General features: G+C 42.5%; 1 protein-coding gene across 1 annotated transcript in view; it reads left to right on the top strand.

The window, feature by feature from the left end:
* Window positions 1-13,506, top strand: part of SAMD13 (sterile alpha motif domain containing 13) — a 53,831-nt gene that overhangs the window by 30,781 nt on the left and 9,544 nt on the right. The window contains exon 3 of the mRNA XM_059689044.1: window positions 1,982-2,093. Within this exon, the coding sequence (XP_059545027.1) occupies window positions 1,982-2,093 (112 nt within the window). The remainder of the gene's footprint in view (window positions 1-1,981; window positions 2,094-13,506) is intronic.

Raw genomic sequence — 13,506 nt, 5'->3', positions numbered from 1 at the left:
CTCAGATGCTTTGAGCTTCAGACTCATGTCCCACATTAAATCTCTACTTGATTATAGATGGTACCCTAAATTCAGTACATCCAACTAATCCTGAGGGTGTTATCTAAGTGAAGTAACCATTCATCCAGTTACATTTCCTTCATTCTCAATGTTTAGTCCACCACCAAGTCATGCTAATTTATTGCTTAAATATATCTTAAGTCTGCACACTTCTTCTTTTCTATAGCCACTGCTCTAGTCTTGGTCACCATGATTTCTTGTTCAGGTGACTCCAATAGACCTCTCACTGGCACCCCTTCTTTCCTTCTGGCTCCTCTCCAATGCTCTTCAAAATCTGAATCTTACTAGGTCATACCCTTTGCATAAGCCCATTTAACAAGTCCCCATTGCTAGTGCACAAAAATCCAGAATCCTCAATGTGGCCTCCAGGACTTACATAGCTCCCTTGTAGTGTATATTCCTCTCAAAGAGCCTGGAATAATCTTTTCCCTGACTTTTTCATCTGGTTAATTTCTGGCTGCTTTCTAGACCATACCTCAAAAGAATCTTTCACAGAAAAGCCTCCCTGACCCCTTACACTGACCACAGTGTGCAGCTGCACATTTAATTGTGTGGTTACTGATCAGTCAGTGTCTTCCCCACTGGACTGAAGGCCCACAGAGCAAGCACCATGTCTGTTTACTCACCAGTGTGTTCCTAGCTGGAGAGCCAGCAGGAGCTCTGTACTGAAGGCTCTCCTAAGCCAAGTGAATCGTATTTGGAATTTATCTTAAAGGCAGTGGGAAGTCTTTGGAGGATTTTAAGCAGGAACAGTGTGATTGGATGCTTACTTTGGAAGAATCATCTTGGATGAGGAGTAGTGATATCAGACAAATACTCCCCAAAGAGAAGTGAGGCAGAGTCACAGTAACTGAAGGTCCCTACCATTCTTTCTCTATTCCACTTCTCCTGTCCCTCCTCTTTAAATCCAGTCCAGTCCAGCCAGTGTAGCTCAGTGATTGAGCATTGACCTATAAACCAAGAGGTCATGGTTTGATTCCTGGTCAGGGCACATGCCCGGGTTGCAGGCTCAATTCCCAGTAGGGTGTGTACAGGCGGCAGCTGATCAATGATTCTCTCTCTCTCTCCCTCTTCCTTCCTCTCTCTGAAACTATATATATATATATATATATATATATATATATATATATATATATATAAATTTTTTAAAAAATCCAGCCCAGCAGCTCACCCACCAACCCTCAAAAACAATTACTTGATCCATCTAGGCACTTGAACATTGATTGAGTTCCTAACTTCGCACTTGACACTAGGAACAATAAAGTCAGAAATGGTCTAGGTCCAAATGTGTATCTCTAGCCCACATCTCTTGCCCTGGTGGGAGACTGTTGGATAAGCAGAGAGTATACTCCAGCATGGGAAGTGATACCAGGGGAGTTTGAACAGAGTTCTTGAATGCAGAGGAGGTCATAGCTAAAACAATCCCCTGGTAGAATAAGAAAAGGCCTCACAGAGGAGGATGCATTTGAAGTAGGATGAACTAGGAAAGAACTGTGCGTTTTGCCAGGTAGAAACAAATGGGGAGGGCCATTTAAGTGGCTGGAACAGCATGTGTAAAGTCCCAGAGCTGTAAAAGGGCATGGCAGACCGGTAAATGGCATTAGCCCTGCAGTTTCACAGTGGCAGAGAGGATGCATGGGAAGGGGGATGAGGAAGGTGGTAGGAGATGGAAAAAGACAGGCACGTTAGTGCTACTTTTTAAAGGGTCTGGTGTTCTTGACTCAGGCTGTGGGCTGCCAGAATCACTGGACCACTCTTTATAGCTCTGGATTAAAAAAACAGTACATGAGGAAATGCTTTATATTGAAAGTCTAATGGTGTATTAGGAAAGCAGTGACCGAGCCAGGGAGGCTGAGTCCTGAGCCTGGCTCCACACTGGCATGTTCTGTCCTGACCAGCAGTCTGGATTTGTGTTTTGCAGTTCCCTGGATAACGGGAGACCACCCGATCCTGCAGACTGGGCCGTGGTGGATGTCGTCAATTACTTCCGGACAGCGGGATTTGAGGAACAAGCTAATGCTTTTCAAGAACAGGTAACTGTGTCTAGAGAAACACATGATGAACACAATTACCCTCCCTTCCCACAGAAGCAGAAGGAAATGAGGAGGAAGAGGACCAGAGAATAGTGAGGGATCCGTAGGCTCTCCGCATGTCCTCCATACCAAGTCCTAATCATATCAGGCCTTAACAACCCCAGGAGGGTGGGAAAGGGCAGAAAAAAGTGACAAGCTAAAAGTCAAGAGGAACACTCAGGCCCTGAGACAATCACAGCTGCGGAGAGGAGGGTTAAAGCTCATTTACATGTGTATATTCTGAAAGATGCAACAGCCCTACCTCCAACACAAACACACTAGAAAGCAGAAAACAGAAAAGAATGAAAAAGGAGAGACAAATCTGACAGAGACACGCAGCCCTATCTACTAGTGGCCTTTGCACCAACTGATCTTAATAACCCCCTCCAATTTGCTTTCCAGTGCTTAGCAAAGTAGAGTCGAAAGAGCACAGGATTTAGTTAAATCCTGGTTCTTCTCACACTGTGTAACCCGGGCAAGTTACTACATCTCTGAGTCTTGGCTTCACATCTACAACATGAAGCTATCAATGCCTCACTTGATGGGGGGTGGTGTGAGGATTCAAGGACAATGTGTGCACAGTGTCCCTAACAGTGTCGATGCCCCCAAATGTTAATTCCCTTCCCTTAGGTCCAGGGTTGGTATTGGGAAGAGAGAGAGAGAAGCAGGGGTCCCTCCTGATGGTCTGAGTGATCCCTGGCCCTATTTTTCAGATCTGTAGGAATAGTGCTAGAGGGGCTTTGCCAAGAGGAAGCAAACTGGGGAAGCAGGTTGTGGTGCACACCAGACCAGCTTTCTCCCTATCAATAAAGGCTGCCATTTTCCCAGCATTAAATTTTATATTATAATATAATCGAGAATATTATGAACTGAAGAATGTGTCTGCCTGCTTCTTCCATATACTTTTAGCCCTTTCTTATTCTCTCAAGTTGGGTTTGGATAGTTGAACTTTTTAATATCATATATGCCAACCTCTAGATTTTCTTCAACCAGTATTTCTTTTAACCTGATTCCTGTTTTTTTAAAAAATTTGGAACATTTGCTAAATAGCAGGTTGAGTCGCTTCACACCCACCAGAATAACTAAAATTAGAAAGATTGATAAACCCAAATGTTGGTGAGGATGTGGAGCAACCACACTCTGTCACATTGTCGGTGGGAGTGTAACATAACCAGTCATACATCTATGCCATGACCCAGCAGTTTCATTCCTACTTACCAGAAAGAAATGAAAACATATGTCCACAAAAGATTTGTACAAAATTGTTCTTAGTAGATTTACTTATAATAGTCTAAAACTGGAAACTGAAGTGCCATTAATAAGATAGTGCATATACAAACTCTATAGTCATACAATAGCATACTACTTAGTAATCAAAGGAATGAACTACTGATGAATATAAGTTTGGATGAGTCTCAAAAGATTATGCTGAGTGAGAGAAGCCTTACACAAAAGAGTTCATACTGAATGGTTCCTGTCTCAGTCTGTCTGTGCTGCTATAACAAAAATACAATAAATGGCGTGGCTTATAAACAACAAATATTTATTTCTCACAGTTCTGGAGGCTGGGAAGTCCAAGATTAAGGCGGCTGCAGATTTTGTGTCTGGTGAATGCTCACTTCCTGACAGTGAGCATTGCTATGTTCTCATAGGGAGGATGGAGTAAGAGCTCTCTGGCACCTCCTTTATAAGAACAATAATCCCATTCATGAGGCTTCTGCCCTCATGACCTGACACCTCTCAAAGACCCCACCTATTAATATCATTACTAATACCTCTATTACCTCATGGGGATTAGGTTTTAACATATGAATTGGGGTGGGGGGGTGGGGGAGAGGGCACAAACATTCAGGCCATAGCAGTTTCATTTAGATAAAGGTTGAAATGGGAAAATGGGTCAGTGGTAGAAAAAAATCAGAACCATGGTTGTCTCTGGATAGGTGGGAGAGTAGAATGACGGATGGAGCATGAGGGAACTTTCTGGGTGATGAGAGTTTCTGTGTCTTGACAGAGTTTAGGTTATAGGTGTATGCATTGTCACTGCATATGCATAAGTATATACAAATGATTCAAATTTGTGCATTACATAACCCTTAAATTTCACCTCAAAAGGAAAAGAATTATTTGAAAAATTCTGAAATTAATGGCATACAAACTGAAGCATTTAGTTTACAACTTATTGATGTATATAACTTACTTTGAAATATGTCAAAATATGGATTGACAATTGGAGAGAGGGATGAGTAGATGGGTAGTAAGTAGAGAAAATGTTAATTATAAATCTAGGTGGGGAGAATATGGATGTTCATTATAATATACATGCAACTTTTCTTTATGTTTGAAGTTTTTATCATAAAATTGTGGGGGAAATAGCTCAGGTTGGAAAGTGAAAGACTGGTCAACTGGAACATAAATTATTTTGGTTTGTAATGGTAGAAAGTCCACTTGTATCATTGTAGTTGAGTAAATTTGAACAATATTGCAAAAGATTAACAAAAAAAGGACTTAGCTAAAAAAGGTCTCTTGGCCAGATTCCCTGCTGCCCAAAAGCATTTCTCTGAGTAAGCATCTACTCAGACTTTCTCAGAGGAATATGTCCCAGACTGAAGTGGGAGTGTTCTCTGGGCCTTCTGGATTCTGTACAGACCTCAGAAATGGAACTGGCCGGCTTTGAGGTTGGCTCAGGAGCAGGCCCTTATCCCAGGGATGACATCACTCTGGCCCTAGAGACACTTGGAAGCAAAAGGGAACAGACTCTCCCAAAGCATTTCATTCAGAAGTCTTTGGGGGAGGGGGGGGGGAGGGGGAGGGAAGGAGCATCATCTTGCTACTGTGCTGAACCCGCCTGAACTCAGAAGCCTAAGAAAAGAATTCCCAGGGGACTGGAGTTTTGCAAACATGGTGCAGAAGCTGGAGTTCCTTCATTCTCATGGAAGGGTGGTTGGGTAGGGGAAAGAGTCTGCCTTGAATTATTCTCCAGAAGTGATCCAAATCTTCCTGCTGCTGTGAAATTCTCATTGCCTTCTCTGCTCATTAAAAGAGGGCGAGAGGCTGATAAGACAAGTAGCTGCTGTGTTTTCATGAGGACTGAGGGTTAGGATCCTCCACCACATTAGCCTCCCTCCCCCGTCATCATGCTTCAGAGGCCTTCAGTGCTTCACCTCCAAGGACCTCCCTGGCAATGAACCTCAAGCAGTCAGCAGTGACTCACCAAGTTCCTTCTAGATGGGAAAACTGCAGGCCACCCCCAGGCCAAACACGTGACCTTCCCAGGCACATCTTCTAGGTCACAGCAGGCAGATCCTTAAATATCCGCAGGGAAAGCTTTTCCCTGCCAGGCACACATGGAGAGCATCCCCTAAACCACCTTAGAAAAGGCCAAATCCAGAGAGGGTGCCAATGGGAGGCAGTGGGAGCCCTTCCTAAAGAGGGCAGTGATTCCAGCACTGTCACTCCTGTCTCTCTTTCCCACAGACATGGTGGAGTGGTGACACGTTCCCACGTTCCCAATGATGTGGGAGCTTAGTTTCATGGCTATGTCTTATGGCTGAATGTTTGTGTCCCCCCAAGATGTGTGTGTGTTGAAACCTTAACTCCAATGTGATGGCATTGGGGGCTTTTGGGAGATAATTAGATTTAGATGGGGTCAGGAAGATGGAACCCTTATAATGGGATTAGTGCCCTGAAAAGAAGGGAACAGAGAGCTTGCTCCTTCTCTCTGCCATGTGAGGGCAGAGCAAGACGGTAACTATCTGCGAGCTAGGAAAAGGGTCCTCCACAGCAACCCAACCACCTTGCTACTGTGACCTCGAACTTCTAGCCTCCAGACTATAAAACATAAACTTCTGTTGTTTAAGCTACCCAGTTTGTGGTGTCTTGTTATAGCAGTCTGCACTGACAGTGATGCCACACATGTCTCCACTCAGATGGGCTGACTTTTAGGAGAGTGTCTGTCTTCATAGTGTGGTCTCACAGTACACACCTGGATACTGTGTTGCCTTAGCAACTAGACTTGATGTGGTTTTCTAGCAGCATGCTCCATTGGAAGATGTCAGGCCGTTGAGTGACATTTGTCCAAAAGACAGGAAAGGTGTCCATGTTCCTGTGGTATAGAGAGGCATCTGGAATAAGCTGGTGATCTTTGTGAAGCCTCCTTTTCTCTGTGCAGATAAACTGCCACATGATAGTTATCTCCATTAAATTTCCCTCTGGTACAGTGATCTCCGTGAAGTTTTCTTCTGGCAAGCCTCTTCTGAGCCTTTTGTGTGAGCAACAGCTACAGGCCTAACTGTCAAAAGGGAAGGCCTGGGCTCCTGCACCACCCCCTGTCTACAACCATACCAGTGACCTAGTGTCCATAGTGTGTGTGTGTGTGCTGGGTTGTGTTGCTGTTCTGGCCAGTCTCGTCTTATGATCGGTGATGTCATTCTCTCTCAAGCTGGCATGTAGTTTGTGTCATCAGGGGAGTTGGGTCCACTGGCTGCGTTATAACATTGTGCTCAAAGGGTTCACTGACCCATCGAGCCGGAGGCAGTGGGAGCCCTTCCTAAAGAGGGCAGTGATTCCAGCACTGTCACTCCTGTCTCTCTTTCCCACAGACATGGTGGAGTGGTGACACGTTCCCACGTGTCTTCTAACAGACAGACCTCTTGGGCCGTGGCGAGGGGCATGTGTGAGAGTCATGACTGTTGGTTTCTTTTCTCCTGACTGACTGACTCACTGGGTGATCCTGGAGGGTTTGCTTTTCTAGGAGTCAGATTTCTGTAGTGGCTGTGGAGTTAACCAAGCAGCATATGCTCAAGCTCCTGCTTTAATAGTCAGTTGTTATTTTAGAACTTGCCCTCATGAAGCATGCTTTTAGGCACAGCATAGGGCACAGAACCATTTCAGCTGTTGTATATACAGCTGAATTTTCATGACTAGATGATAACAAATTGGCTTTTGCCCCTGGCTATAAGAGTCAAAAAATTTTTAGAAATTTTACTTTTCTAAGAGCATTAGTTTTCAAGAGAAGACCTTTTAACTAAGCTAATTCAAGAACATTGCCACCTTCCTCACAGAACAGTGAGGATCAGATTCATTTTTGTAAAACTCTGAAGGCTAAATGAGCACTGTTCGTTGGTGTAAAGCCGCCTTTGTTGACAATACTTGCAGTGGCCAGTGGAAGCATTCTTGCAGTACAGTTCAGCAATTTTATCACTTAAACTGGACCCCAACTGCAAGCCACAAAGATAGTTCTGCCCATTTGTAGTGTAGTCACGTCATTTCTACCTTTTTCTGATTCACATACTCATATGTACTGAATACATACTCTAAAGAAGATCTGCCATTCAATCAATGTCATGTAATTTACATTGTTCAGATTCCTCAAACTTATAAGTAAATGACATCAGTGATTATGTTTTAAGAACAGTTGTGTATCAATGAGATAATTTTTTCTCAGAGCATCATGACAAAATAATGTGCAATGCAAGGTGACAAATTAATTTTGCTCTCTGTTATCTCCTCATTTCCCCTAAACCAAATAAGAACAGTATTTCACTCTGAAATGCCTGACTGGTTGTTTAAGCCATTAATTTGAAATGCAGAGATTGGCATTTCTTTTCAGATAACTTTTGGTTAAATTTTGATATGTTTCTGAGACCACTGACATAATAAATGTAAGTAAAAATGTTTACTGCTACAAAGTGCCAAGTAACACTAACCACATCAGATGGAGTAGTCGAGTGGGGAAGCCTGTCAGAGCGACCCTGGGCATGTGTTCTAAGTCATGGCCAGATGGATTTCAACTGTGGTGATTTCAGATGGATAATCTCTATAAATAAAAGCCTAAACAACTGAATGACCAGTCGACTGGTTGCTATGACATGCACTGACCACCAGGGGGGCAGATGCTCAATGCAGGATCTGCCCCCTGGTAGTCAGTGCACTTCCACAGCCAACCTCCCGCAGCCAGCCAACCTCCTGCGGTCCCTCCCCCCAGCCAGCTAACCTCCCATGGTCCCTCACCCTGGCAGGCTGTCCTACCCCCACCCCCTATTGGCCCCAATCACCAACCAGGCCAAGGGACTCCACCCATGCATGAATTTTTTCACCAGGCCTGTTGTTTCTAATAAGACTCAGGACAAAGCCAGGCTTTGTGGGGAGGGGTGTCTAAAGCTTACGCATTTCTAGCAGACCACCTCAGGGCCCCCGCAGATTTAAGCTTCATTAGCTTCATGGTAAATCTAGCTCTGAATCAGACCAGCTGAAACCCCACAAATTGGAAATAACTATTATTACTTTATCAGCATTTCATAGTACTAAGTACTGAAAATAGTCAAGGTGTTCTGCTACCTGATATTTCTTTCACAACTGAAGGCTTCTGAAATGCTTAAAATATTTTGTAGCATAATGAACATGGGAAGTGTCAGCTCACACTCTGCTGATATGTTCTTTCATCTCATAAAAACATAGAAAAAAGTTAAAAAGCAAATAAGAAAATGGCCAAGATAATTGAAAGTGAAACTGATAAGGAAAGAATCTTTTGAATTCTTGATTGAAATAGATTTCCATAAACCAAAAATCCTAAAAGGTTGTTTAAGTCATTCACTTGAAATGAGAACAGTTGTAAGACATTATGATATAGACAGGCATCTGGTACTTCTTTGGGCTTATTCATATTGTTTCCATGGTTGTTACAGCTTTTTCTAACATTCATTAAAATAAATATAAGACTGTTACAGTAAAAGAATTATTGTAAGTACTAGAAGCCCATTGCACGAAGATTCGCACAATAGGCCTTCCTTCCCCTGGCTGCTGGCACCGGTTTTTCTCTGGCATCCAGGACCTAGGCCTTTGGTGTGGCTGCAGCAGAGAAGCCAAGCATCTTCAGTCTTCAGTCTTCATTCTGGCTGGAGCCTTCAGTTTTCGCTCCACACCTGCATATGCAAATTAACCACCATCTTTGGTGGGTTAATTTGCATAGTCACTGTGATTGGCTGGTGGGTGTAGCAGAGTGACACAAATTTGCATGTTTCTCTTTTATTAGTGTAGATTCTTTTAGTATAATAAAAAACCACCTGAAACCATTATAGGTATGAGAACCATCTGAAGGAAGCACAGAGGATTTCGGGCAGAGGAAGGATAAAAAAAACAAGGCATGGGGACATGAAATAACATAGTTTATCTTGAGAACTCCAAATACCTTGGAGTAAGAGGAGTGGTCCAGGGAATGTCCAGGGATTGTACTGAAAGGTAAATAGGGGTCCAGTTAACAGACAGTCTGGTTTAAGAGGACTGTGCCTGTCAGGCACTAAGAGAGGATAGTAAGTGGGGTGTGCCATGATGAGACTTGTGTTTTTGAAAGATCAGTCTAGTGGTAGTGTGGAGAGTGGCTTGGAGGACATGGAGACCAAAGGCGAGAAAGATGCTATAACAGTTCCATTGGGGATGGAAGGTAAGAGATAGATTAGAGAGTCTAGGAAGGCAGTCAGAATAATTTAGTGGAACATTAACAATGGAGATTGAAGATTTGTCCTATCCTGGTTCTCTGCTATAACCCCAGAACTGAGCTCAGTGCTCACAGGTGGGAGACCGTGGAGACTTGGGTGACTGCCAGGTTTCTAGTTTGGTGGTTATAAAGTATTGCCATTAACCAGGATGTTTGTGGGAAAATTTTAGAGGGCTATAATGACCCCAGTTTTGAGTGCATTAAATGTGAGGGCCTGTCAGTAGATATATCTCGTATACAGCTCAGGGCTCAAGTAAGGCCTCGAAACAGAAATGTGAGAGTCATCAGCACTCATAGGAGGGAGTAAGAATGAGAGAGGCATTTTGAAGGGGATCTTAGAAAAAGGCCAAGGAGAACACCACGGTTTTTATAGGAGAAGAAAGGCAACAGAAAAAGCAACTGAGAAAGAACACTCAGGGAAGTGGGCAGAGAACCAGTAATGAGAGGTTGTATAGAAACTCATAAAGGGAAGAGTTTCAGGGAAAATGCAGTGATTAACAAGGTCAAATATGTCAAAAAGGTGAAGCCCAATGGAGCTTGTGCATAACAATGGAGTTGGGGGGAGGAATATGAATGACACTTTCCCCCAAGTTGAGTGAGTGAGACTTGAGACGTGAGACATGGGATGTAGGCAAGTGGAGGAAGAACCAGTAGCTTAAGGGTCCTCTAAGCATGAAGGCTCTTTCCTCATGAGGGAAGAGACAATCTGATTTACATGCAGGAAAGTAACCAAAAGAATTGGACAAGTTAAAATTGGATGAAATTGAGGACAGTTAAATTACGCAAAACTCTCTGAGGATAAGGAAAGGGATGAGGTCAAAAGAGTATGGAGGGGTAAGGATATGGAGAAATTGAAGCCCTCATGCATTGCTGGTTGGAATACAAAATGGTGTAGCTGCTATGGAAAACAGTTTGGCAGTTCTTCAAAAAGTTGTGTAGAATTACTGCATGACCCAGAAATTTCACACAAAAGAATTGAAAAGAGGGACACAAACAGATACTTGCATGCAATCTTCATTGCAGCATTATTAGCAATCACCAAAAGGTGGAAACGACTCAAGTGTCCATGAACAGATAAATGTATAAACAAAATGTGGTATACACAGACAATGGAATATTATTCAGTCATAAAAAGGGAAGAACTTCTGATATATGCTACAACATGGATGAACTTTGAAAGTATGCTAAGTAAGATAAACCAAATAGTGCCTGGATTCCATTTACTGCTATATGCAATACCTAAAATAGGCAAACTTATACAGACACAAAGTACATTAGAAGTTATCAAGGGCTGAGAAGGAGGAGGCAGTTATTATTTAATGGATTTTCTGTTTAAGTTATCAAGGGCTGAGAAGGAGGAGGCAGTTATTATTTAATGGATTTTCTTCATGCTTAGAGGACCCTTAAGCTACTGGTTCTTCCTCCACTTGCCTACATCCAGAAGAGTTTGAAAAATAGTGGTGACAATTATACAACATTGCAAATGTAATTAATGCTGAATTATACATGTAAAAATAGTTAAACTGGCCTATTTCATGTTATATATATATTTTACCACAATACAACGTAATGTCAGCCATAACATACATGGTAGTTCAAATAAGTTCAATTATTTTATTTTTTTAACAGAGAGAATATGAAAGGATTAATTCTGAGCAAGACTGGGATATCTTCCTCTATCCTCCCTATCCTTCCAATGCTCTGGGGTATAGGTGAGGATGTATGTAGCTACAGCTATAATTGCCCTCGTCCTCAGGGACATTAGGTAGCTCCTAACAGTCTCTATTTCCTTGGTTAAACAAGAGCTAAGTTCCTCTGCTTAGAGTGGACAGGATGGGTAGAATTTTAATGAGCAACTAGAGGAGAGCAAATGAAGGTTAAGAGTGACCACCAAGGGAAATGGAAGAGGGAGCTGACCAAGGATAAATAAGAGAACTGTTAAGGTATTCTACACCCGAGTGATACTGGTACACTGCACAAGTATAATGTTTCATCTTCATGATTTCTTGGTTTTCCCCCTCAGCTGCACCATGTATAGAAGTAGAAAAGCTACATTGCTCCTGGATGGGGTGTTTGTGGCTTGAGCACAGTAGAGGGCTAATAGCCTAAGAGGGCCAACCAGAGGGTGCAGACTTAGTATGAAAGAGCATCCTGAGGGGACTTTTGACCCTAGCAGTGGTTCTCAACCTTCCTAATGCCGCAACCCTTTAATACAGTTCCTCATGTTGTGGTGACCCCCAACCATAAAATTATTTTTGTTGCTACTTCATAACTGTAATTTTGCTACTGTTGAGAACCGCTGTGAGAAAGTAGAGTTGAAATGAAAAGGTGGGTATAAATGGGAGTGAGGAGTGAGAGAACAGATATTTAACTTTCAGTGTTGTAGAAGTGGGACTCTTCTGGTTGATGATAGTATAAGGGTAGGCTCTAAGAATGAAGGTGAAGTTGTAGGAATGGTTGGTGTATTAGAGTAGACTAACTGCTGGCACAATAGATGAAAACATGTATAATGACTTAATTAAAGTAGAAGTTTATTTCTTGATCATATAGGTAGTCCATTCTGGGGGTGTCTGCTTCATAGTAATTCAGGGATCCAGGATGGAGGTTCTATCATCTTCAACCAGAAGTTTTCAAGATTATCTGGGTATTGCTATCTAGTTGCTATAAGGATAAGGAGCAAGGAGGAGTTCACCTAGGTGGTTTCATTGGCCAGGACCTGAAAGAGGTGCACATCAGTCCCTTCATTGGCCAGAATGTGGTCATATGACCACACCAAATTGCAAGGAAGTCTGGGAAATGTGCAGTTGTGTGTCCTAGGAAAAAAGCAACCGGCAGCCCTCGCTACACTTGAACTTTAAAGCCATTTTAAAGCTTTTCTTGTGGTATTGTTAGTTAAATACAGAGAAATTTCAAAAAGGCTAACTTTAAAAAAGCACCTGAAGTGAAGAAGCTTTATCTGATCATGCATGGGCAACATTCATTTCTAATTCTGTTTCGTAAACCTACTCTTTTTTAAAAATCTAGTCAGAGATTTCTATAACCCAGTTACCTCATTTGATGAACTGAATTTCATACTTTTTCCTTCATCAAAAATGTGTACAAGATTTTTTTGTGAGATAGAACCCTTTTATCACCACTTTGTGCCAGCAGCAAATATTAAATAATACAGAAAGATACCATTAAGTCACTGAAGGCATCAGCTCAAATGATCCAAAATAAATTCTGTGCCTGATTTAAGTGCAAGACCCATTTTGCTTCAGACTGTTACTTTAATAAATGAGGTAAGACTTCTTTTTAGAGCCGCACAAATGTTCTCTCCCTGTTAACAAGCTTCTCAGTGTTGGATATTTAAATTAGGTGAAATCTGCCCTAGCTGGTTTGACTCAGTAGTTAGAGTATCAGCCTGGGGACTGAAGGGTCCCGGGTTCAATTCCGGTCAAGGGCACATTCCCCGGGTTGCAGGCTCAATTTCCTGCTCTACCTCACTATTTTTCCACCTTTCTTGATGATCACTCTTTTTCTCTTTCTAGCCTTTCTCTTAGCTTCTCTTCCCAGTGGGGGCATGCAGGAGGCAGCCAATCAATGATTCTCTCTCATCATTGATGTTTCTATCTCCCTTCCTCTCTGAAATTAATACACACACACACACACACACACACACACACACACACATACATATATATATTTAAATTAGGTGAAATCTCCCCAGCATGTATATTATCCACCCAAAATTTTCCACCAATAGGAATACAAGGCAAGCACAGCATCAGCCAAGAGTCATTGGCTAATAATGTTCCATCACAATCACTCCACCCACAGTGAGCTACAGAGGGCAGGGAGGGGAGGAGGTACTGCAAAGGACACCTACAGCAAAGAGGAATT

Source organism: Myotis daubentonii, chromosome 3 (assembly GCF_963259705.1).
Source record: "Myotis daubentonii chromosome 3, mMyoDau2.1, whole genome shotgun sequence".
NCBI lineage: Eukaryota > Metazoa > Chordata > Mammalia > Chiroptera > Vespertilionidae > Myotis > Myotis daubentonii.
Note: the sequence above shows the minus strand (reverse complement) of the source record. Positions and strands in the feature narration are given on the sequence as shown.